The sequence below is a fragment of the Phocoena sinus genome, chromosome 2, assembly GCF_008692025.1.
Source record: "Phocoena sinus isolate mPhoSin1 chromosome 2, mPhoSin1.pri, whole genome shotgun sequence".
Taxonomy (NCBI): domain Eukaryota; kingdom Metazoa; phylum Chordata; class Mammalia; order Artiodactyla; family Phocoenidae; genus Phocoena; species Phocoena sinus.
The window spans coordinates 15,242,075-15,268,034 of record NC_045764.1 but is presented as its reverse complement, the minus strand read 5'-3'; the positions used below and the strand labels follow the sequence as shown (position 1 = coordinate 15,268,034).

At 40.6% G+C, this 25,960-nt stretch overlaps 1 protein-coding gene across 1 annotated transcript in view; it reads left to right on the top strand.

Moving 5' to 3' along the window:
• Positions 1-22,584: 22,584 nt before the first annotated feature.
• The window catches only part of PLXDC2 (plexin domain containing 2), a 417,331-nt gene continuing 413,955 nt past the window's right edge, over positions 22,585-25,960 (top strand). Inside the window, exons 1-2 of the mRNA XM_032622008.1 lie at positions 22,585-22,734; positions 23,076-23,846. Coding sequence (XP_032477899.1) covers positions 23,735-23,846 — 112 coding nt within the window. The 5' untranslated portion in view covers positions 22,585-22,734; positions 23,076-23,734. The remainder of the gene's footprint in view (positions 22,735-23,075; positions 23,847-25,960) is intronic.

Below are 25,960 nucleotides of genomic sequence, written 5' to 3'. Positions count from 1 at the left end.
AAAATACAAGAAACGTTTAACAAGGACCTAGAAGAATGAAAGAGCAAAAAAACAATGATGAACAACACAGTAAATGAAACTTAAAATTCTGTAGAAGGAATCAATAGCAGAATAACTGAGGCAGAAGAATGGATAAGTGACCTGGAAGATAAAATAGGGGAAATAACTACTGCAGAGCAGAATAAAGAAAAAAGAATGAAAAGAATTGAGGGCAGTCTCAGAGACCTCTGGGACAATATTAAACGCACCAACATTCGAATTATAGGGGTCTCAGAAGAAGAAGAGAAAAAGACAAGGACTGAGAAAATATTTGAACAGATTATAGTTGAAAACTTCCCTAATATGAGAAAGGAAATAGCTAATAGCTAATCAAGTCCAGGAAACACAGAGAGTCCTATACAGGATAAATCCAAGGAGAAACATGCGAAGACACATATTAATCAAACTATCAAAAATTAAATACAAAGAAAAAATATTAAAAGCAGCAAGGGAAAAACAACAAATAACACACAAGGGAATCCCCATAAGGTTAACAGCTGATCTTTCATCAGAAACACTGCAAGCCAGAAGGGAGTGGAAGGACATATTTAAAGTGATGAAAGGGAAAAATCTACAATCAAGTTTACTCTACCCAGCAAGGATCTCATACAGATTCGATGGAAAAATCAAAAGGTTTACAGACAAGCAAAAGCTAAGAGAATTCAGCACCACCAAACCAGCTTTACAACAAATGTTAAAGGAACTTCTCTAGGCAGGAAACACAAGAGTAGGAAAAGACCTACAATAACAAACCCAAAACAATTAAGAAAATGGTAATAGAAACATACATATCGATAATTACCTTAAATGTGAATGGATTAACGCTCCAACCAAAAGACACAGGCTCACTGAGTGGATACAAAAACATGACCCATATATGTGCTGTCTACAAAAGACCCACTTCAGACCTAGGGACACATACAGACTGAAAGTGAGGGGATGGAAAAAGAGATACCATGCAAATGGAAATCAAAAGAAAGCTGGAGTAGCAATTCTCATATCAGACAAGAGAGACTTTAAAATAAAGACTATTAGAAGAGACAAAGAAGGACACTACATAATGAGCAAGGGATCAATCCAAAAAGAATATATAACCATTGTAAATATTTATGCACCCAACATAGGAGCACCTCAATACATAAGGCAAATGCTAACAGCCGTAAAGGGGAAATCAACAGTAACACAATCATAGTAGGGGTCTTTAACACCCCACTTTCACCAATGGACAGATCATCCAAAACGAAAATAAATAAGGAAACACAAGCTTTCAATGATACATTAAACAAGATGGACTTAATTGATATTTATAGGACATTCCTTTCAAAAACAGCAGATTACACTTTCTTCTAAAGTGCTCATGGAACATTCCCCAGGATAGATCATATCTTGGGTCACAAATCAAGGCTTGCTAAATTTAAGAAAATGGAAATTGTATGAAGTATCTTTGCCAACCACAATGCTATGAGACTAGATATCAATTGTAGGAAAAAATCTGTAAAAAAAATACAAATACATGGTGGCTAAACAATACACTACTAAATAACCAAGAGATCAGTGAAGAAATCAAAGAGGAAAGCAGAAAATACCTAGAAACAAATGACAATGGAAACACGACGGCCCAAAACCTATGGGATGCAGCAAAGGCAGTTCTAAGAGGGAAATTTATAGCAATACAATCCTACCTCAAGAAACAAGAAACATCTCAAATAAACAACCTAACCTTACACCTAAAGCAATTAGAGAAAGAAGAACAAGAAAAACCCAAAGTTAGAAGGAAAGAAATCATAAAGGTTAGAAGTAAATGAAAAAGAAATGAAGAAAACAGTAGCAAAGTTCAATAAAACTAAAAGCTGGTTCTTTGAGAAGATAAACAAAATTGATAAATCATTAGCCAGACTCATCAAGAAGAAAAGGGAGAAGACTCAAATCAACAGAATTAGAAATGAAAAAGGAGAAGTCACAACTGACACTGCAGAAATACAAAGGATCATGAGAGATTACTACAAGTAACTCTATGCTAATAAAATGGACAATCTGGAAGAAATGGATAAATTCCTAGAAAAGCACAACCTTCCAAGACTGAACCATGAAGAAATAGAATATATAAGCAGACCGATCACAAGCACAGAAATTGAGACTGTGATTAAAAATCTTCTAACAAAGGAAAGCCCAGGACCAGACGGCTTCACAGGTGAATTCTATCAAACATTTAGAGAAGAGCTAACACCTATTCTTCTCAAACTCTTCCGAAATATTGCAGAGAGAACACTCCCAAAGTCAGTCTACGAGGCCACCATCACCCTGATACCAAAACCAGACAAAAATGTCACGAAGGAAAACTACAGGCCAATATCACTGATGAAGATAGATGCAAATATCCTCAACAAAATACTAGCAAACAGAATCCAACAGCACATTAAAAGGATCATACACCATATCAAGTGCGGTTTACCCAAGGAATGTAAGGATTCTTCAATATACGCAAATCAACGTAATACACCACATTAACAAATTGAAGGAGGAAAACCATATGATCATCTCCATAGATGCAGAAAAAGCTTTTGACAAAATTCAACACCCATTTATGATAAAAATCCTCCAGAAAATAGGCATAGAGGGAACTTTCCTCAACATAATAAAGGCCATATATGACAAACCCACAGCCAACATTGTCCCTCAATGGTGAAAAACTGAAACTATTTCCACTAAGATCAGGAACAAGGCAAGGTTGCCCACTCTCACCACTATTATTCAACATAGTTTTGGAAGTTTTAGGCACAGCAGTCAGAGAAGAAAAAGAAATAAAAGGAATCCAAACTGGAAAAGAAGTAAAGCTGTCACTGCAGATAATATGATACTATACGTAGAGAATCCTAAAGATGCTACCAGAAAACTACTAGAGCTAATCAATGAATTTGGTAAAGTAGCAGAATACAAAATTAATGCACAGAAATCTCTGGCATTCCTATACACCAATGATGAAAAATCTGAAAGGGAAATGAAGGAAATACTCCCATTTAACATTGCAACAAAAAGAATAAAATATCTAGGAATAAACCTACCTAAGGAGACAAAAGACCTGTGTGCAGAAAACTATAAGACATCGATGAAAGAAATTAAAGATGATACAAACAGATGGAGAGATATACCATGTTCTTGAATTGGTTGCTGATTGCTTGAATTGATGCTGATTCTTCAGCATCGCGAGAATAACTATACTACCCAAAACAACCTACAGATTCAGTGCAATCCTTATCAAACTACCAATAGCATTTTTCACAGAACTAGAACAAAAGAATTTCACAATTTGTATGGAAACACAAAAGACACCAAATAGCCAAAGCAATCTTGAGAATGAAAAACAGAGCTGGAGGAATCAGGCTCCCTGACTTCAGACTATACTACAATGCTACAGTAATCAAGACAGTATGGTACTAGCACAAAATCAGAAATATAGATCAATGGAACAGGATAGAAAGCCCAGAGATAATCCCATGCACGTATGGTCACCTTATCTTTGATAAAGGAGGCAAGAATATACAATGGAGAAAAGACATTCTCTTCTGTAAGTGGTGCTGGGAAAACTGGACAGGTACACGTAAAAGAATGAAGTTAGAACACTCCCTAACACCATATACAAAAATAAACTCAAAATATATTAAAGACCTAAATGTAAGGCCAGACACTATAAAACTCTTAGAGGAAAACACAGACAAAAGACTGTATGACATAAATCACAACAAGATCCTTTTTGACCCACCTCCTAGAGAAATGGAAATAAAAACAAAAGTAAACAAATGGGACCTAATGAAACTTCAAAGTTTTTGCATAGTAAAGGAAACCATAAACAAGGCGAAAAGACATCCCTCAGAATGGGAGAAAATATTTGCAAATGAAGCAAGTGACAAAGGACTAATCTCCAAAATTTACAAGCAGCTCATGCAGCTCAATATCAAAACAAACAACCCAATCCAAAAATGGGCAGAAGACCTAAATACACATTTCTCCAAAGAAGATATACAGACAGCCAACAAACATATGAAAGAATGCTTAACCTCACTAATCATTAGAGAAATGCAAATCAAAACTACAATGAAGTATCCCCTCATAACATTCAGATTGGCCATCACCACAAAATCTAAAAACAATAAATGCTGGAGAGGATGTGGAGAAAAGGGAACCCTCCTGCATGGTTGGTGGGAATGTAAATTGATACAGCCACTATGGAGAACAGTACGGAGGTTCCTTAAAAATCTAAAAATAGAACTACCGTACGACCCAGCTATCCCACTATTAGGCATATACTCTGAGAAAACCATAATTTAGAAAGAGTCACGTACCACAGTGTTCATTGCAGCTCTATTTACAGTAGTCAGGACTTGGAAGCAACCTAAGTGTCTACTGACAGATGAATGGATAAAGAAGATGTGGCACATATATACAATGAAATATTACTCAGCCATAAAACGAAACAAAATTGAGTTATTTTTACTGTGGTGGATGGACCTAGAGTGTTTCATATGGAATGAAGTAAATCAGAAAGAAAAACAAATACCATATGCTAACATATATATATGGAATCTAAAAATTAAAAAAAAAAGATGGTTCTGATGAGCCTAGGAGCAGGACAGGAATAAAGATGCAGATGTAGAGAATGGACTTGAGGACACGGGGAGGGGGAAGGGTAAGCTGGGACGAAGTGAGAGAGTGGCATGGACATATATACGCTACCAAATGTAAAAGAGATAGCTAGTGGGAAGCAGCCACATAGCACAGGGAGATCAGCTCGGTGCTTTGTGACCACCTAGAAGGGTGAGATAGGGAGGGAGACACAAGAGGGAGGAGATATGGGGATATATGTATAGCTGATTCACTTTGTTATGAAGCAGAAACTAACCCACCATTGTAAAGCAATTGTACTCCAATAAAGATGTTTAAAAAAAATTCTTTTCAAAAAAAAAATCTTTATGTATAGTGATGGATATTAACTAGAGTTTTTTGTGGTGATCATTTCACAATCTATGCAAATAATTGAATCATTGTGTCATCCAATTGAAATTAATATATGTAAATTATACCTCAATTAAAAAACACATTTAAAAAGAATCATGAAGGTGGAGTTAATGAACTGATTATAGTCTTTTCTACATATGCATTTATTTTATCTCACAAACTATTAAACATATGGAATCTCCAAATTATGCACTCACAAGCCATTTCTAGTTTTGTCACCATTTCCAAATTATCTAGATTGACCCATGTCATGAAATGGAAAGAAAAGGGTATTGTTTCTTTTACTGTAATTCTACTGTTTTACTAGAGTGTCACAGTGGCAACTTTCCAATCTAGTTTTGAGAATAGATCCCTTTGTCAAGCTTGGTCATAATTTGGGCAAATCCTCTACTTAAGCAGAACATAACTCAGTTATGAGTATAAAGATTCATTCCTGTTTGTAGGATATCAAAAATCCAGAAGTTTGACATAATAGACTCACCGAATAAAAACTTTCAACTATAAAATTTTGTCAAGGTCTGTAACTTTTTAATACCTTTTACATTCTAATTTGCATATATGACACTATCAGTTTTCATTGAAACAGTCATTTTGATTTTTTTGGAAGCACAATTGTTTTACTCTGGGAAATCCTAATATTTCCACACAAATTTTTAGATAATATAATTTATGTAAGAACCACAAGGTATAAATTATTGCCATTGGAAAGGCAGTAATTTTGAATTCCTGTAATGTATTTTAGATAAGCAAAAGTCTGTAAGGCTAAACAGTAGTATTTGTGCAATACTAGAAACAAAATGTTTTCTTACATCTCAAAAGAAAACTTGTACTATCTTCTCAGATAAAGCTACAAACATGGTTTATTAATTTCAATAATAATTTTTGTGTAGAAATGAGCAATAAATAGATGTCTGTCTGTAGAATACACACACAATGAGAGGTTGTATTGGTAATTAAAGGGCTAATTTTCCCAGATAGAAATTCTCTTTAAAATAGTAAAAACGTGAAAAATGAACTGCCCCATATATTTTAAACTTATTCTGATCAATGAAACAAGGAGAGGAGTTCTCACAAATCTCTCTAAAAGGCCCTGTAAGTGCAACTTGTTTTAGAATCAAAAGGATTTAAGCTCTGATTATTAACTCATAACCAAGGAGGAACTATTTAATGAGACGGGCTTGTCCTCAACTTGACTACTACTTTTAAATTTTTTTTTTTGCGCTATGCAGGCCTCTCACTGTTGTGGCCTCTCCCGTTGTGGAGCACAGGCTCCGGACGTGCAGGCTCAGCGGCCATGGCTCACGGGCCCAGCTGCTCCGCAGCATGTGGAATCTTCCCGGACCGGGGCACGAACCCGTGTCCCCTGCATCGGCAGGCGGACTCTCAACCACTGCGCCACCAGGGAAGCCCTCTAAATTCTGAATTACAACCTCATTATGTAAACTGATTTAATCATAGAGGAATGTGCTTTACAATTTTTAATTAATACATCTTAACTTTCTAATCTCATAAAACTGCAGAAATTTACATGTTAGAGAAGACTTTTTAAAAAAGCATGTATTGGGGCTTCCCTGGTGGCGCAGTGGTTGAGAGTCCGCCTGCCGATGCAGGGGCTACGGGTTCGTGCCCCGGTCCGGGAAGATCCCACATGCTGTGGAGCAGCTGGGCCCGTGAGCCATGGCCGCTGGGCCTGCGTGTCCAGAGCCTGTGCTCTGCAACGGGAGAGGCCACAACAAAGAGAGGCCCGCGTACCGCAAAAAAAAAAAAAAAAAAAAAAAAGCATGTATTATTTTGTAGAGGTTTACTTCCTTTTAATTTTGCTGTCACCATGAAAAATTGAGAGATAGTAAAAATAAAATGCATTTATACATACATGTATGATGAAACGTCTCTGTCATTCCTTTACTCTAGGACAGTGTTCTCAAAGTATGGTGTTAGGATGACTTGAGCCGCTTAATCACCTAAATTTGTTTCCCACGTTCCACCCCAACTCAGACTCATTGAGTGAGAATCACCAGGCAGGGGTGTGGATCAGAAATGCATACAAAACAAGCATAGTTGGTGATCCTGATGGAGCTAGTTCAAGGAGTGGCCCTGCTTTTGGGGCTATTGTCACATCTAAGATGTGTTCTATCCAGCTTCTTTAAAGTACACTTTAATGTCAGATATGCACATCTATTGTATATTTTGTGAGACTTCTTTTTAAATTGATGATTGGTAATTTATGGGACTTCCCATAATGATGGCAATAATTATGGATTTTTAAATATCACTAAGTCTAATTCTTGCTTTGATAGTAGCCCAAAGTTACTCAAATGTTGATTTGAACACACACTTCAGTGACAACACTGGATTAGTCATTATACAACACTAATATTTTCTGCTTCATTTCATGTCTTCCATAACATAAAAATCTCACTTCTCATGAAGATTGTTAACACCCCTGCCAGTGTGTGCCCTCTGCACCTCAGCTCCAGTTAAGGATCATGAACTTTTTAATATTCCCATTAGCTGAGAAGATGTTATTTTTTGTAGTTTGTGTTTTAATAGGTAGACTTTTGTTTCCCACATACAAAACTATAACATCAATTTTTTCTACACAGCCTCCTTTTCCCCAAACATGCCTCACAGCCCTGCAAGAAATATGAACACGCTCATTCTGTTGAGAATCACATTTCTGTTAAGTACCATCATGTTTCAAATGAAAGTTCAGATACTGATTCAGGTTGCCATTATTAATCTATGACCCAACTTAACAGCTTTACAAGATTGACTCCACAAGTCATGAGGCTAGTTCATGATGCTAGGACTCTGGGTTATCACTTGAAATGAAGAAAGATCATCCTGTGATTGTTAACTCCATGACTGTCATTTGATGATGATTTCTCTAGCTTTCTGTCCTCTCTCTGGAATCATTCTTTGGTGGTGTCTATTTCTGCACAAAATGGAAAGTTTAATTGGTTTTTTCAGGATCAATGCAAAACATTTTGTAGCTCATTAAAGAAAAAGTAGCTAATGATCATCTAAATCTAATACATTAGAAAACTTGTACTTCTAGGTGTCACCGGATTTAGGGGTTATGGAATATTTTCAAGCTATATATTGACAATATAGGGGTAAGATTTCTTCTTTGGAGAAGATGCTCATTTAATTGAAGGTCCCAAGTAGATATAGAAATCCAGAGACATGAAAAGCATGAAGGATAAGAAATAGAAAAATGAACTGAAACTAAAATGAAAACTAAAATGCTATTAGAAAATTTAATATAAGAAAGTAACAGTAATATTTTCAAAGTGACATATTGGGAAGAGAAAGTAGCAGATAGCTAAAACTACTAAGGCAGTACCAAAAAGTCAATAAGGAGAAAAATCTTCCTAAAAATGATGGATGATTTAATCAGGACAACTAGAATTAAATCAGGAGAGAATGCACACAGGTAGTAAAATATGTCAGACCAAATTCTGTAGAGCTAGGAAAAAATGGATTATTGGATTCTTTAATGAATGAAATTCTCTAAGTATCAAAAGAAACGAATAGACTTTTCCAGTTATGTACAAAAGGCATTCATTAACAATAGCACATTAGCATTTATTAAAGTTTTTTTGATGTTCTAGAAGATTCTAAAGCATTCATTTGCTTTATAATACAAATTATCCTGTGATTTCTGTCATTTTAAGTGGGTCACAGAATACCTAAATTTGAATGTTCCTTCACTTTTCTGCAGAATTTCAATAAATATTGTGTATTTCAATGAATCAACCACAATTAAATACTGATGTTCTACCACAAAAGTACAATGGCAACAAAATTATATATATCTGAAAGTTCCTTACTCTGGCAAACTCAACAGGCATATGCAGGAAATCTAAAAGTGGACGGTATGACTTGAAGATTACTTTAGTTGCTCTTGTAGTTTATGTCTTATTATTAGCAACACAATATTATTCCATGTATTTCCATGTTATGTCCTTTGCACTTTAATTAATAGGATATTTTTAGGTATGCATTTAATATGTAATGATAATGATTATGTTTCTTTCGACAATCTTTTTCTGAAATAAATACACTTTCAGTATTATGAACTAAAGTTAGACTGTCCTGGCAACTTATTGTGATATGTTATAAGGAATGTTAATACCATAATATGTTTGCTATAGGAATATTTGTTTGAGGGTTAAAATTTTAAATGGCAGAGTTGGTCCTTTGTAACACAGAATATTTGCATCTTCCTCTCTTTAAAGATGCTGGCTAGAGCCACTTGGTTTTAAAACATTGTGAAAGGAGTCATATCCAACTTGACCATACCATTTCCATCCACTCTTTGAAAGCTACTTTAAACTTCTTTTCCATTAAAATGAGGATTGCCCATCAGATTACTCTGAACTAGCTTCCTATGTATTTGTCTACTGATCCCTCTAATATAATAGAATTTTTACAGTATTTAACAAGCAATAGAAATAGTCTTTAAAAATTTGAGTCCAGATCTGCCGAGGGTTCATGTGAAGTGAATATGATCTCCTGAATTTTGGGTTTATTCTGACCAAAAAAGGGGCACAGTTAAGAATCCCTGAGATGACTGTGGCTGACATTAGCCTGTTTATGTGTGCGTGTGGAAACTTGCTGGAGCCATCAAGTTTCATTTGACTGTACAGCTGAGTTTTCACCACACCCTTTCACTTCTCAAGCTTTTGCATCACACTGCGTGAGCAATCCTGCCTCTTGTATATGTTGATTTTAATCATCCACATCCCATGTGAGGGTTGGACTTCATTCCTCGTGTTGTACTTGTGGTAACCTATTAACTTTTCTCAAATTTAAATAGTACATTATCTGTAATTGTGTTATTAATTTTTCCTCCTAGCAGTAATGTGTTTAGAGTTGATTCACTATATGGTATTTTCTTATTGGAGAAGAAAAAAGAAACTAGAAATGAAAATACAATTTCTAGTTAGAAAAAAAACGTAATATTTAAGGAGGCAAAGGAGACCTTAAGGGGCAAGCCAGATTTCCAGGGAAATTCTGAAACAAGTGACAGCGAAGCCTATGTTAGAATAAAGGCTAAAAGTAGACTAACAGGATACAAAACATGCTTATTGCAAACAACCAGTGCCATAAAAATCAGTGCCATAAAGGACATATTACCTTCGGTATGTGTTATGAATCGTAATGTGAATAGATTTTCATACAGTATATTAACATGAAAAAAAATCAGGTAAAAGTTAAATTTCATGCAGCATTTGGGGGTTTTGGGGTTTTTTTTTTTTGCGGTACACGGGCCTCTCACTGTTGTGGCCTCTCCCGTTGCGGAGCACAGGCTCTGGACGCGCAGGCTTAGCGGCCATGGCTCACGGGCCCAGCCGCTCCGCGGCATGTGGGATTTTCCCGGACCGGGGCACGAACCCGTGTCCCCTGCATCGGCAGGTGGACCCTAAACCACTGCGCCACCAGGGAAGCCCAGTATACTACAGTTTTTTTACAAAAGGAGGTTAGAGACCTTGAAACATTTGGGAGTCCATTTGGGATCTTAGTGTCACTTCAGGGACATGGTGAAATCGGTGAAATTGAGCTAGAAAGGATGTTGAGAAGCACAAAATAGTGGGCTAAGATCAATATCAATTAGCAGTAAAATAGTTGTTATCTAATGTAATTGATCATTTTAATGACTCATTTTAGTCAACATTTGCATATAAAGACATTTAAGGAAAATTCTTTTAAGAAATACAGATATTATACTGCATTCTTTCTGTTTACTTGTTAAGACTGAACAGACATGAATCAGTTGAAACAGATTTGTTTACAAAGAACTTCAGAAAAAGACAAGTGAGAAAATAAATTCAGTCGAATTATATGCTGAGATTCCTAACAAGTCAACTTCCATGTACGTTGTTTATTTCTATTCTAAAGATTAAAAGTGAATAACTCGTTAGTTAAAAATTATACAAAGGGACACTGAGGAATAGATGACAAAGCTGTTTTAGGTAGGAGCAAGCTTCATGAGGTTAATGAGTTTAAATATATGAATATTTTATGCTGACATGTTAAATTTTTAAAAGAAGTGTGTTAAAAGTGAGAGAACCAGTATATTTTGTAAGTCTCTTAAACTTCTTAAAATATACAAATGTTACTGTTCTCTTCTACATTTTCAAAGAATTAAATTAGATATTTTAAACTTTACATATTTTTCTTCCTGTGATTCTCTAATTCTTTCAGATTTATTACCCTCCTAATCCCCAAAGTTTTCAGACTGTTTTTAAAAAAGCAGGGGTGGATGTCAGCAAAAATAGTAGAGGAAGGACCTCTGAACATTTGTTCTTCCATAAAAGCAATTGGCAAAGTTATCAGAAAAATCTTTTCAGAATTCTGGAAATTAAACAAAGGCTTGCAGCAACCCAAGGAGTATTAATGCAAGAAAAATGGTTGACTCTCAAGAACAGTGAGCTTTTGGGCATTTTATCATGTTCTAGCCCTATGCTGCTCTCCAGCTCAGTTGTAGCTGTAATAGGTAACATTCTGCATTCCTGGTGCAGAATGGCATCTACAGTAGTGAGCGAGTAGAATTGGATCTCTTTCAAAGCCTTATTTCCAAAGTATGGTCATTATTTTACCTGTCTGAAGGGTCCCTGGAAGACCCACTTTCGAGGCTGACTTGGAACACACCCTATACTAAAAGCCTTCTTCCTTACGTTGCAGTGAAAACAATTAGTCAAGTGCTTTATCTTTGCAGCTGCCTGGGAGGATTGATAACTATTGGGGAACACAGATTAACCAAAAATCTTAAGGAAAACCTGAAGAATGAGATGCCTATAGTGGCTCTTCAAAACTCGGACATATATTGCTGGGAATCTAGAAGGCCACATGCGTGTGTAGAGCTATGTGCCTGCTGAGGAAAGACCTTAGAAGACTACAGTGCTTCATCTTTGGCTGACCATAAGGCCATGGTCAGCAGAAAGTGGGAACTTACAGTGGAGGTGAAAATCTGGCTGAATGTTGAAAGCATACAACATACACACAAGCCCCTCAGCAAAGACAGAAAATTCGGTTCCAGTCCTTTAAGGAAACCTGATCAGCAACTGCGAGGCCAACCAAGTAGAGACTTAAGTGGCCACATGTGACAAAGAATACAGATTTCACATTAGTACAGGAAAGCCACTAAACAAACAGCAGTGGCTATAGAAAACAGCAACAACAAACCCTGGGTAGAGGATATCATCTGATTTACAGAGTTGTCACATTATTTGAAATGTTCAGTTTGCAAAAAAAGAAGTTTGCCAAGAAGCAGAAAAGAATAGCCCACGCATGGGGAAAAGCAATCAATAGAAACAATCAGAGGAAGTGCAGATGTTTCACTAGATGAAAACAAAACTTTAAATCAGCTGTTTTAAGTAATGTTCAAAAGAGCTAAAGGAAACTGCCCAAATGAGTTTTTATGAATTATGAAATGGTATCTCAAATAGAAAATGTCGATTAGGAAATAGAAATTATAAAAAGGAACCAAATAAAAATTCTGGAGTTGAAAAGTATAATAACCGCTTGAAAAATTTACTAGATGGGTTCACCAAACAATTCTCAGTAAATTTTAAAATATTGAAATCTTTTTCTGAACACAGTGGTATGAATCACTAATTCGTGATCAAAATAGCTTTCCACAAAGAATAACCCAGATCCAAATGACTTCACTGGCAAGTTCTACCAAATGTTTAAAGAATACGAATTCTTCAAATTGTTCAAAAAAAAATAGAAGAGGGAATACTTCCTAACTTAATGAGGCTAGTTTTATCCCGATACCAAAATTAGACAAAAGACAATATCACAAGAAATAAAGATCAGTATCTCTTAGCAGTATGGTTGCTATAATTCTCCAAAAATATTAGAAAATTGAATTCAGAAGCTTAGTAAAAGGAGTATATCCCATTACCAAGTGGAATTTATATCATGACCGCAAGGTTTGTTCATCAATATACTATACCAATAGAATAAAGGGAAAAAGTGCACACTCATATTGGTAGATGTAGAAAAAGGAATTTGACCCAACATCCCTTCATGATAAAAAAAACACTCAATCCAGGAACAGAAGTTACCTTGCTCAACCTGATAAAGGGCATCAATGATAAACTGACAACTAACATTACACTTAATGATGAAAGAACTAAAGCTTTCCCTCTAAGAACAAGACAAGACATCCACTCTCAACACTTCTATTCAACATTGTACTGGAGGTTCTAGTCAGGGTAATCAGACAAAAAAAAAAAAAAGGCCAGTCATATTCAAAATAAAGATGTTGAACTATATTTGCAGATAATGTGATCTTACGTATAGAAAACTATAGAACCCATACATATTAAGAAACTATTAGAATTAATGAGTTCAGCAAGGTTGCAGAATACATGACTAATAAGCAAAAAATCATTTGTGTTTCTCTATACCAGTTGTTACTGGCTGAATTGTATGCCCTCCAAATTCATATGTTGAAGCCCTAATAAATAGTACCTCGGAATGTTACTGTTATTTGGAGATCAGTTCTTTAAAGAGGATATATTAAAGTGAGGCTGTTAGTGTAGGCACTAATCCAATCTGACTGGTGTCCTTAATAAGAGAAAATTTGGACATAAAGAGAGACTTCAGGGATGCACTCACAGAGAGCCAAGATTATGTGAGGACACTTAGAGAAGGTAGCTATACGCAAACCAAGGAGAGAGGCCTCAGAAAAAACCAAACCTGCTGACACTTTGATCAGTTTCCAAAACTAAGAAAATTTATGTTTTTTAAGCTACTCAGCATGTGATATTGTTTTGGCAGCCACAGCAAATTAATATGCTAGCCATGAACAATTCAGAAGTGAAATTTAAAAATTCCACTTATAATAGCATAAAAAACAGGAATATATGTAACAAAAGTAGTACAAGGATAGTACACTGAAAACTACCATTTTGAAAGAAATTAAAGACCTAGATAAATGGAAAGACATTGCATTTAAATGGATTGCAAGGTTTTCAAGATTTCTTATTGTTAAGATGGCAGAAGTCTCCAAGTTAATCTACAGAGTAAATTTAATCCCTATCAAAATTCCAACTACTATTTTTGCCCAGTAACCAAAATAGCTTGCTACTGGCACTAGGATACACATATAGATCAATGTGATAGAATTAAGAGTCCGGATATAAACCAGTCTATGGCCAATTGATTTTCAACAATGATGCGAAGTTCATTCAATGAGAAAATAATTTTGTCCACAATGGCTGAGACAACTGTATATCCCACATACAGAAGAATAATTTTGGTCCCCTTCCTCACACTGAATACAAATATTTAAACAAGATGAATTGGAAACCTAAAAAAATTTAAGAGCTAAAACTATAAAACTCTTAGAAGAAAACAGGGGTGTAAATCTTTGTGACCTTAAATTAGGCACGGGTTTCTTATATATGGTACCTAAAGCAGAAACAAAGAAATATATTTAAATTGTATTTAATCAGAATTTTAAAAAGATGTGCATGAAAAGACTACCAAGAAAGTAAAAAGGCAAAATGCATACAGTGGCAGAAAATGTTTGCAATTCATATATCTGACAAGAGCTAGTGTTCAGAATATATGAACATTTACATCTCAATAATGAAAAAAACAACCCAGTTAAAAAGGAGCAAAGGGGGCTTCCCTGGTGGCGCAGTGGTTGAGAGTCTGCCTGCCGATGCAGGGGACACGGGTTCGTGCCCCGGTCTGGGAAGATCCCACATGCCGCGGAGTGGCTGCGCCCGTGAGCCATGGCCGCTGAGCCTGAGCGTCCAGAGCCTGCGCTCCGCAACGGGAGAGGCCACAACAGTGAGAGGCCCGCGTACCGCCAAAAAAAAAAAAAAGGAGCAAAGGGTTTGGATAGGCAGTTCTCCAGAGAAGATACACAAATGCCCAGTAAGCACCTGAAAAGATGTTCAGTATCAATAGTCAGGAGGGAAATATAAATCAAAACCACAATGTGATACCACTTCACACCAACCAGGATAGCTATACTTTTTTTAAAATGGGACATAACAAATGTCAGTGAAGATGAGAAGAAATTGGGCCCCTCATACATTGCCAAGAATGCGAAAAAGGTGTAGCCATTAATGGAAGACAGTTTGTCATTTCCTCACAGAGTTAAATAGAGTCACTGTATCATCCATGTATCCACATATATTGTGCAAGTTGTACATGATGTTCATAGCATCATTATTCATAATAGCCCCAACGTGGGAACAACTCAAATGTCCACCAACTGCTGAACATATAAAATGTGGTGTATATCCCTTCAATGGAATATCATTCGGCAATAAAAGGGAATATAGTACTGATACATGCTACAGCATGGATGAGCCTTGAAAACATGGTAAATGAAAGAAGTCAGACCCAAAGTCACATGTCATATGATTCTCTTCATGTGAGGGATCCAGAATAGGCAAATCCATAGAGACAGTAAGATTAGTGGTTGCCAGAGTCTGCAGGGGAGGGGAATGGGGAGTAACTGCTAATGGGTGTGAGGTAATTTGGGGTGATGAAAATGGTTCTGGAATTAGATGGTCCTATGAGTATACTAAAATCCACTGAATTGTATGCTTTAAACGAGTCTAGGGCTATGTCAATTATATATCAATAAAAAATTCATATGGTGAAGAGGAAGAAGAGGAAATCTAGAGAAAAAGAAAAGATGAATGCAAGGTGAGGGAAGGAAATGCAGTAGAAGCCATCAGGGTTGAATATTAGTCATGTGGTGACATGTGGTGCAGAGCACTTCAGCAGTTAACACAAGGCCCATGATCTGTGCTAGGAATAATAGCCTCCACTAGGGGCTCTGCAGAAGCACAGCTTCTGTGAAATGTATTTGCTGTGGTTCAGACTTTTTTTTTTTTGCGGTACGCGGGCCTCTCACTGTTGTGGCCTCTCCCGTTGCGGAGCACAGGCTCCGGACGCTCAGGCTCAGCGGCCATGGCTCACGGGCCCAGCCGCTCCGCGGCACGTGGGATCTTCCCGGACCGGGGCACGGACCCGTGTCCCCTGCATCGGCAGGCGGACTTTCAACCACTGCGCCACCAGGGAAGCCCGGTTCAGACATTTTTTCATCAGTTCAGAAAAATCTTGGTTGACAATGTCCACAGCAACCAGCATTTTCAGAACTTTTCTGAGTGTTCCATATTAGGTATTGTGCAGCATATTCCTTAATTCATTTATTAATTCACTAAGTGCTTGCTGAGTACTTGCCTATTTTCCTTTTTAGCAAAATGCAGGAGTTGAATTTATCTTTGAGTATAATTGAGGAATAAGGTCTATGTTTGTAGTATACATCGTTGCTACATGAAAAGAAATGTCAGGTAATGCCCTTACCCTTTTTAGGTGTTGCTAGGCTGCACCCTGCAGGCCTGTACACCTTGTAGTTGCCCAGCCCCGAGACTGAAGAAAGAGCCTGAAAATGGCAACAGAGAACGATATTGGATAGGGGATCTTGCACGTCTGAAACAAAGGGTCCTGGAGCAATACCCCACCGTGTACAGCAGACAGGAAAGGGCAGCCATCTTCACTACTCAGGGAAGGAGGAGGCTACCATTTATAGGGGGAATTGACGTCAGGTTTGTTCATCAGTTACCAGGGAAACCAGCAGCCTGGGCATGTCCTTTATAGCCCTTCAGGTTAATGAGCATCGCAAAGGCAGATGTTTCTCTTTAATAAACTAGCAGGCGGAGCTTTCTGGCCTAAGGATTAGAACAATCACTAGCTGGGGGAGAGGGCAAGCAAGTTGGTATAAGTAGAGTGTAGGTGAAATAGGGACTGGTCGACGAGGGGGATGGAGAAAAAGCAAGAGAACAGCCATCTTGAGTGGCTTAAGCATATGCACTCCACCCTACATACCCCACACCACCTTTACCGTCTTGGTCCACCCCCTTCCACAGTATACCTAGGTCAGGTGTGTAGAGGTGCACTGCAACCAAATACCACAGAGACAACACAAACAGAGTCTAAGCGGTGGGCAAACTTTGGAGCCAGTCACTTACTGGCTCAATTTTTCATGGACGTCCACAGGAGGACGACAACGGCATGTTGCCATAGACCCTACAATCAAATTCATTTGGCAGTGAGGCCATCGTTTTTACCTAGCCCACGAACAGATTCCCTCCACTTAGACGAGAGATGAAATGTAAGGTATTTAACAGGCACAATACAGGGATCATGACCATTAAGCAAAATACAAGCAGTAACAGCATTCTGAGATAATACCGAACCTACCTGTGGTTTTTGTCGTGGCCTGCAGTGCCACACCACCTGTCCACACCCAGTCTGCACAGTTGATGTCAAAAACTGGAGAGGCGGAGTTAACAGACCACAGGTTAAAATAATGGTGCTTTTCTGCATTATGGGGCCCGGATTAATTACCTTAGTAGTCTTAGGCAGGGCCGGGTAGAAGACAGGTGAGATCTGTAAGTCCCTAATTCTATTCCCCACACAGGGCGGCAAACCCAAACTACTGAGGACTTACTTGCCAGTCCCAGGGCCATTTTATAATGTGTTTCTCGGGGGGTAGATTCTGTGGCAAGGGCAAAAGCGAGTCATTGTCCTGACCTATAATCGGCAGCGGTCCTTTGGTGGTCACCAGTTGAACTTGGATGGTGTTGACTAGTTGTTTCTGGATTAACGTGGCATAGGCACTGGGATGATTGCTCCTGGAATGTTTGGTTATAGATTTCACATCTCAATTGTTAAGTAGTCCTTTCATCCTTTCAGTTAGCCCAGCAGCAGTGGAGTTGTAGGGCAGGTGGAAATGCCAGCATATGTCATTTTTAGAGGCCCATTCCTGAACTTTCTGGTGGGTAAAGTGGGTTCCTTGGTCACTATCAATGTCGATGGGAGTCCTGTATGTCATGCACAGCTCTCCTGGACCCTGAATAGTGGGTTTTTGCGTTGCTCGATGACTTACGTAGGCCTTTTATAATGTTTTCCACCTGCTGTAATGCATTGTAGACTGCATATGGCTGTTCGCTCACACTGTATCGTTGCTCTGACCGTGGCCATAGCTATGACCAAAATAGGTTAGTCTTATCATTTTGCCATTGTCACAGGCCCCAGCCAAACCTGGGTAACTGGCCATGTCTAATTCACAAGCCTGTTCCTGAGTTATTATCCCTAAAGCCTGTGTCTGTAATTGTTTAGGGGCGGTGGGTCAGGGGTATGCCTGTATTTTGTAGATAATCCAGGTCCTTGTGTTCTGTCTGTATTCACCAGCCATCCCTGTGCAGCCAAGATGAACCACGAGCACGGGGCTGCTACTCTTAAACTTGAAAGAGACTCTGAGGTTAACAGGCTATTATCAACATAAATGGAAGAGAAATATATCTCTCATGGTAGACAGCTGCCACGGGGCACGTCCACACTAGTGGATGGCCACCTCGGGATTACCTCTCACAACTCTGGGGCCCCACATGCTAGTGGACAGCCACCCCAGGACTAACTCCACAAGTGTCCATTCCCTGTTCTTATTTCCCAACATCTCAGTGCTCGTGGGAGTTTCCCTGGTGCCCTGAGTTGCTCACCAACTGTTGTGCTGCACTCTGCAGGCCTGCAAGCCTTGTATTGTAGTTGCACAGCCTGGACACTGAAGAAAGAGCCTTGAGACAGTGACAGAGATCAGTAATATTGGATAGGGGATCTTACCTGTCTGAAATAGAGGGTCCTGGTGCAATGCCCCACACGTACAGCAGACAAGCCACAGCAGCCATCTTTACTGCTTGGGGAAGAAGGAGGCTTCCATTTATAGGGGGAATTGATGTCAGGTTGGCTCATCAGTTACCAGGGAAACCAGCTGGGGCGTGTCCCTCACAGCCCCTCAGGTTAACCACCATCATGAGGGCAGATGTTTCCCTTTAATAAAATAGCAGGTGGAGCCAAAGGATTAGAACAATCACTAGCTGCGGCAGGGGGGCAAGTACTGTTCACCTGAGTAGGTGAAGCTGGGACTGGTTGAGCGGGGATGTACAAAGAGCAAGAGAAGAGCCATACTGAGTGGCCTGATCATACAGGAGTGTACAGTTCCATGTTAAGAATTTGTTTTTACTATTTTGAGCTGCACATTTTTTGTACTTTGCTATTTACCGGTCAAAAAAACTTTAGCTTATTAAGATTCAGAAAGAAGACAGTATAAACATGTATGCTATTTTAATGCAATATGTTATTTCATTAGGAAAGAGGCAAATATAATTATATTTTAATTTCATCTAAATAGTAAATGTACTATTGATATGAGGATAAAAGGCAATTAAGTATTCTTGCATGCTAAATGTCCCTGTAAACAGAGTGATATTAGCTGTTATGTAATTTTTTTAATGCTTATTTCATTCAAAACACTCTATTCATAAAATTTTTACTTAAGATTATGAAAGAGCAAAAGGCTGAAATATCCATCAATAGTATAATGAAATCTTGGTTGATTCTGAAAGCAGAAGTCAGCCAAGATGAGGGAATGAGTCTTGTAATTGAGGACCAGAGGTAAAAAAAAATAGCCCTATTAAATGAGGAAGAGGAAATGCCTTAGACCTAGAGGAAAAGGTCATAATATTAGATTAGGACTGAATAAAAGCAGTCCACTACTAGCAATTTCCCTTTACTTGACAGCAATTATAGAAAGTTTTAACAAATTCTATTAAAATGGACAAAAACTATTTCCTAAAATAATAATAGATTACAGTAAATACTAAGTACTCCACAGCCTGTATTACATCTCAGTTTTTTCAAAATGAGCATGATGGTTTCTTGAGTATCCTGTTAGCCAAGTTTCAATTTGGGAGAGATGATAGAGTTGGAGGTGGGATGAGATGGGTAATTGTGATTACCTTTATGCAGGTAGTATTGCACTTGGAATGTGTAGCAATGCCTTTGAAGGTTGGTGTAGATAAGGGGTTGCAAACAGGTTTGAAATCTGTGCAGACTTTAGCTCAGGTGCTAATGTCAGCCCAAAATTCTCTGTTGGTGAAAATGATTCTGATATACAATCTTAAGATAGTAAAGGAGGGTGTTCAGTGAATTCCAGACCTTTGTCATGGACAAGGAACTCAAGTGCTGCTCCTTTGTGATTCCTGACTCATTTGTTCCTTGAGAGGTTAGCTAAAATTAAGCCAGTGAGTAAAAAACAAACAAAAAGCCCCCAGCGATTCAGTTCTTACAACTATAGTAAATAGAAACAAAGCTCACTCATTATAACTCTTCTCTTTAGTCAGATGGAAGATGAAACTTTTTCCACAGAGACATCTTAATTTCTCTCCATGAAAGTGAAATAGATTATTCTGTGGTGAAACATATATGGCAAACTTAGATCATTTAGGCCACAAAGTATACTACTTTTAATTAGCCAGGATTTTATATGAGTAATGAACCTTCCATTTCACTCTGAACATACCATCCTACATACATTTTAGTTGTTACTTGCTATAATGTAAAGGAAAAATCATTTTTTTTTACAAATAATTACTGGCTGACATTTAAGGCAATGTACCAAAGCCTAACTTTATTTTGTTCTTTCTTACTTAGTTCTGAGCACTAAATCATCGTGCATGATTGATTCTTGCTTACCTGCATCTTCTCCCATACTAAAGTATTTTCTATGTGGACAGCTCTTCAGAATAAGATTAAGATATGAGTAAAATGAAACAGGACCAGTGAGAGAGACAAAATACATAAAAGCCTCTTCAGACTTACTCTGAATTACCACTTGACTCCCTTTCAATTTTTGGCATCAAATTTCCACTTGAGGTATAAAGCTTCAATCAGGAGGGCAAAGCATTGCTGACAACAAACAAGAAAATAAACACTGCTAATTTGCACATATAATAATAAAGGAAAAAAGAAAGAAAATGATACCAGGGAGAGGCAGGGACTTGTTTCTTCTCAGAGAAACAGGAAACACCCGTTTTTCTACTGTGAAAGGGGAGGTAAATATTCCAGACCAAAGAAGAGATGCTTTCTTGAAATGGCTCCTCCCGGGTCCCCATAATTTTGCATATAAATGGGAAATGGAGCTGTACTGAACGTTTTAGGAAGCTTTCTGCAAGGATTCGTGAAGTAAGTGAGGTCAGTAGGGATGCAGACCAAAAAAATCGACGTTAATTAAATCACAATAAGATTTTGATAGGAAGATTCATTTTTCCAACTTACTGTTAAATAGATAAGTATCTCAGGTACTCAACTTTGGATGTAATGTTACATAGAACTTAACTCTTGGTTGAGCATAAGTAAAAGAACCAGGTTTTCTAAGTAAGGTGAGGAGGGAGAAATCAACTGGTTGGGGAAAAGCTCAGGAGAGAGGAAGTAGCATTAAAAAGTGTGTATCCATGACGAGTTTATATATTCCAAAATAAATAGCAAATTGAGTATTGGATTGAGGAAAACATGCTACATTTCCTGTTTCTCTTCTGCTCAACAGCTAAGGAACCATGAGAAAGGCATTCTTTCGGCATCAAATTGGCAAGAGTAGTTTGATTATCTGGATCCACTTCCAGTGGGTATTGAGACAAAATTAAGGTGGTATTGATGGCACCCATAAATTTTTTAGAGCATGGAAAAGACTGGACAAGAATAGACTAACAGGACATTTTGCTCTTAGAACACTGAAGCAGATTCTCCAATTGATTTAGGACATCCTCTCTCTTCCTTCCCCTCTCTTCTCTTTAATTTAAGAAGCATAAAGTCATGTACTTTGTGCCAGGCACTGTTCTCAATTCTTTAATTATTCAGTGTTAACTCATTTAATCCAATACAACAACTTTATAAGGGCATAACTACAATTCTCCCCTGATGGATGGGGAACTGAGGCACTAATAAGAATATTGCTCAAAGCCATATAGCTATTTCGTGGGGGAGGTGGAATTCTAGCCCAGTCTGGTTCTAGAAGCTGTACGTTTTTAACCAATATGCTGTTTTCCTTCCTTTCTTTTTATTTACCCCTTTAAAATAAGGTTAACTCTGCGAAATAAGGTGTAAACTTACTGAAAGGGCTGGAAAGGGTTAACGCTGAAGCACTTCCGCGAGCTGAAAAAACAAAAACAAACCAGCCAGCGAAAGCCTGTTAAAGCCCCCGTAGGAAATTCAGTGGGCCTCCTGTTTCCTTAAACTCTCGCTTTCGCTCCCGCTGACACTTTACAAAGCCGCAGCGGCGGGTCCAAGCTGCCGCGCGCCACCTTCCTCCACCCGCCCGGCGGGCCGGGGGTCCGAAGGGGCTTCGCAGGGTCAGTAAGCGAATACGGGCTCAGGTTTGCTTTCTTCACACCCCAGACGCCGCCGCACACGCCCTCCCGGGAATGGCGAACTGTAATTAACCCTGTAGCGCCCAGGAAGACCCCACCGGCGGCGAGCGCCCGCAGGGTCGGCCGCTGGGCCGCGATTCCCCGCTGGCGGGCGCGAAGGCGGCCCAGGGCCAGGTGGGTGCGGGCACCGCTGGCCCGACCGCCAGGGGTGCGAGCCGGGTGCGGGCATGGCGCCCGGGCAGCGCAGAGGTGCCGTCCGGCGCTCCCCTCCTAGCTTGGCTTTCTCGTCTCCTCTCCCGGCGCGCCAGGCCGCCGGCTGCCGGGGGGCACGCCGGGCCGGAGTTGCCCTCTCACTCCCCCTTGCCTTGCTCCCCGGGTTTAATCTCTCGGCGACTCCTCTGCCAGCCCTGAGGAAAGTGCAGCCATTGGACAGGTCGGTGCTAGCTGCCGGTTTCGGGGAGGAAGGTGGGAGACGCCTGGAGGAGCAAGGGGGAGGGAAGCGGTGGGGGGGGGATGCAGCGGCAGATCTGGCAAATTGCAAGCTGCCTTCCCTCCCCAAAGTGTGGAGCTGGAGTGCGGGGGAGCGCGGCGGCGGCGGCGCCTCCTCCGCCACCAAACTCCGGGGCTCGGCGGGGCTTGGGGCCACCTCCTCCTTAGCCAGGAGGAACCCTCTCCCGATAGGTTTCAGCCTGACTTTTCCCTCCCCATTTCTTTCTTCTTCCTCTCTCTCTCTCTTTTTCTCCCCAATACATTTTTCCTGCCTTCGGACCTCAGACTGCTGCAGCCCGAGCCTTCCCGGGGCTCAGCTCTGGGGCTGCTCATCCCTCCGGCTGCGAGTAAGGACGCGCGCCCAGCGTCGGGGCGAAGAAAAGAAGAAAAACTTGTCGGAGGGGTTTCGCCATCCCACAGTAACCCCCTTCCCGCAAACCCAAATCTTCCGCGGGGGCCACCCTGGGACTGGGGAAAGTTCCTTCCGAGCCGACAGCCCTCTTGGATTTGGACAGGCACCCGCGCTGGCTGAGGAATTAGATCTGTTTTGAACCCAGTGGAGCGCATCGCGGGGGCTCGGAAGTCACCGTCTACGGGCACCGGGGTGGCGCTGCTTGTGCGGAAGGGAGAGTTTGCCAGCTCCAGCTCAAGTGGCCTTTCGTCTCCGCAATTGTTGTGTGTCTGGGGTGAGGGCTGCGAGTGTCGTGGCAAGTTGTGAAGAGAGACCTGGAGGTCCGGAGAGGACTGCGCTCCCCTCGCTCTCCCTTCTTCCTCTTCCCGGCTCCCGGGTGTGAAGTCCCAGAGAAATTTACAAAGGCCTCTGCATCCCGCCGAGACCAGTCCTCAGCGTTCGGCCCCGTTGTTCCCATTCCCAGCGGGAGCCCCGGGGCACAGGGTGCCGGAGAAGTACTGGCGGAGAAGGGGAGGGAGGTCGCGGCAGCGGCATGGCGAGGTTCCCGAGGGCCGACCTGGCTGCTGCAGGAGTTGTGTTACTTTGCCACTTTTTAATGGACCGGTTTCAGTTCGCTGAAGGGAAGCCTGGAAACCAAGTCAATGGTAAGATCCACTTTCGCTTCTTGCTTTTGTGCCCAGCTGAAGACCTCTCTGGCACCCCGTTGTTAACCCACTCCCTCCCCACCTATGCCCTTGGCAAAGTTATTGCAATTGCATTTCGACTAAACTTGGGCTTCTCAAATGGGCAGAAGAATGTTGGCTGGATGAGTAGGGTGGTAGGGACTGGGGTTTATCTTAAGGATTTACCGCTTGGCTTCACCTGAGCGGCTGGCAGGGAGTGGTACTGACTCCCCCGGACGCGCCCAGAGAGGGCTCTGGGGTTAGAGCAAACCTTACGCTGATACCTCGCCCAGGAGGCTGGCAGCCTGGGCTGTGTCCTCCCCGGCCCCTCCGCCTTCTCTGCTAATGGGGTAAACTAAGGGAGTGCGCGAAGGGGGCGGTAGGGGGTCGACGTGGTGGCCGCCGGGGATTGCAGAGCTCCCCTCTGCTGGAGAAAATTCCCTGGGGTCGCACCTTCCTCCCCCCAGGCGATCCCCACCTCTGCTCCCTCTTGCTGTCTGGGGCTGAGCGGGCGCTGGAAGTGGGGCGGGGTGGGTGCGGCGGGACACAGAGGAAGGAGGTGGCAGAGGTGGGGCGGGCGGCCCTCTGGAGACCAACCACTGGCCCCATTGTCCTCCGCCGGCCGGCTTCGCAGACAGGCCTGAACGTGCAGGGCCTCCTCCGAGTGGCCTGATATTGCCCCCACGCGGAGCCCCGGCCACGCACGTTCCCAGGGGTGGCTGCTCCAGCCAGGTGCGCGTCCCTCCGGAGCCGCGCCCCCGCGGGGCGAGCGCGGAGCCGGCGACGCCGCCCTGGGCGCGCCGGCTCCTCCTGGCGAGGCGCTGCTGAGCCGGAGGTCCAGCTGCCTTCCGCACCCTGCCCACTGTGAACCGGGCGCCTGCTCCCCATTTCTGCTCCCAGGGAAGAAATGGATAGACTTCGAGAGGAGGTGAATGAGCAAAGGACACTTACAGGGAAAAGAAAAAGGAAATAAAACCTTGCTGATGAGGCTAATCAAGGTTTTGTTTTGTTCTGTTTAATCCTGAGGAGGGGAAACGGTAAGTGGTTCCTCAGGAAGTCTACTGGCGTCCGCAAATGTCAAACCTGCCAGTCCGCAGATGGAAGGCTAGGGAGAGCACCTGGGGATTCCAGTGAGGTGAATCTTGAAGGGAAGTCCTTGAATGAAATGTTACCGAGCTGAGACAGCCGAAACACTGTGTCTGCCCCTGGTGTAAATGCTTATGGAGAAAGCACAGATTCTGACTCTGCTCCAATTTATGATTGGAGTGTGTGTGTGTTGGGGGACGGGGGGAGGGCAACAAGATGACAACACTTTTAAAGCTGTGAATAAAACGCAAGTTTCCCGGATGTTGATTTGTCTTTATCCATATAATGGGTTCTGCATAGATGGACATAGGTTGTTCTTGACTAGGTATTATTTATATCAATAGATCATACCTTCTGTGTATTTCTCTGCTACATTTCATTGGTAAAAAGACTTTTACTCGTCTGGGAAGCTGCACATTTATTTTAAGAAGTGCAACAGTAGTTTTCATGGGCATCTTCATGAAATAAATAAATGCTTAAAGAAAGCAATTTACTTCTTTCCAAAGGAGGTTAGAGAGGTGCGTGTGCCAAAAATGCATCCCAAGTTGTTTATTTGAAAACCTCTTCGGCACTGGGAGTGAATAATGCATTTACAGTAAAAAAATAAAAGGTCAGCAAATGTTTATTTTTTTCCTGAACTTTTTTCATTAATAATATGTTACTGAGGAGAAAACAATACATACAATAAGTTTACTATTCTGAGTTCTCAAATTGAGGATAAAATTTACTCCACTCTAAAACTGAACAGATAGTTAAAAGCCTTTGATTTGGGGAATATGAAATACGTAAATTGTTCAACATAGAGCTGCAGGTATTATAAACCAGTATTTCTGGTGGAAAACTACTCTAGAAGCCCACATCTTTACAGGATTGAGTAAAAAAGGAATAGTTTTATACTTCTCAGCAAATTTTTTGAGATTTATTACAAAATGAAGTAACTTCTTTCCTGGTTATCAGTCTGCATTAATTTTATTAAATAATCTTGGAATTAAATGGTTAGGCTACTGTAA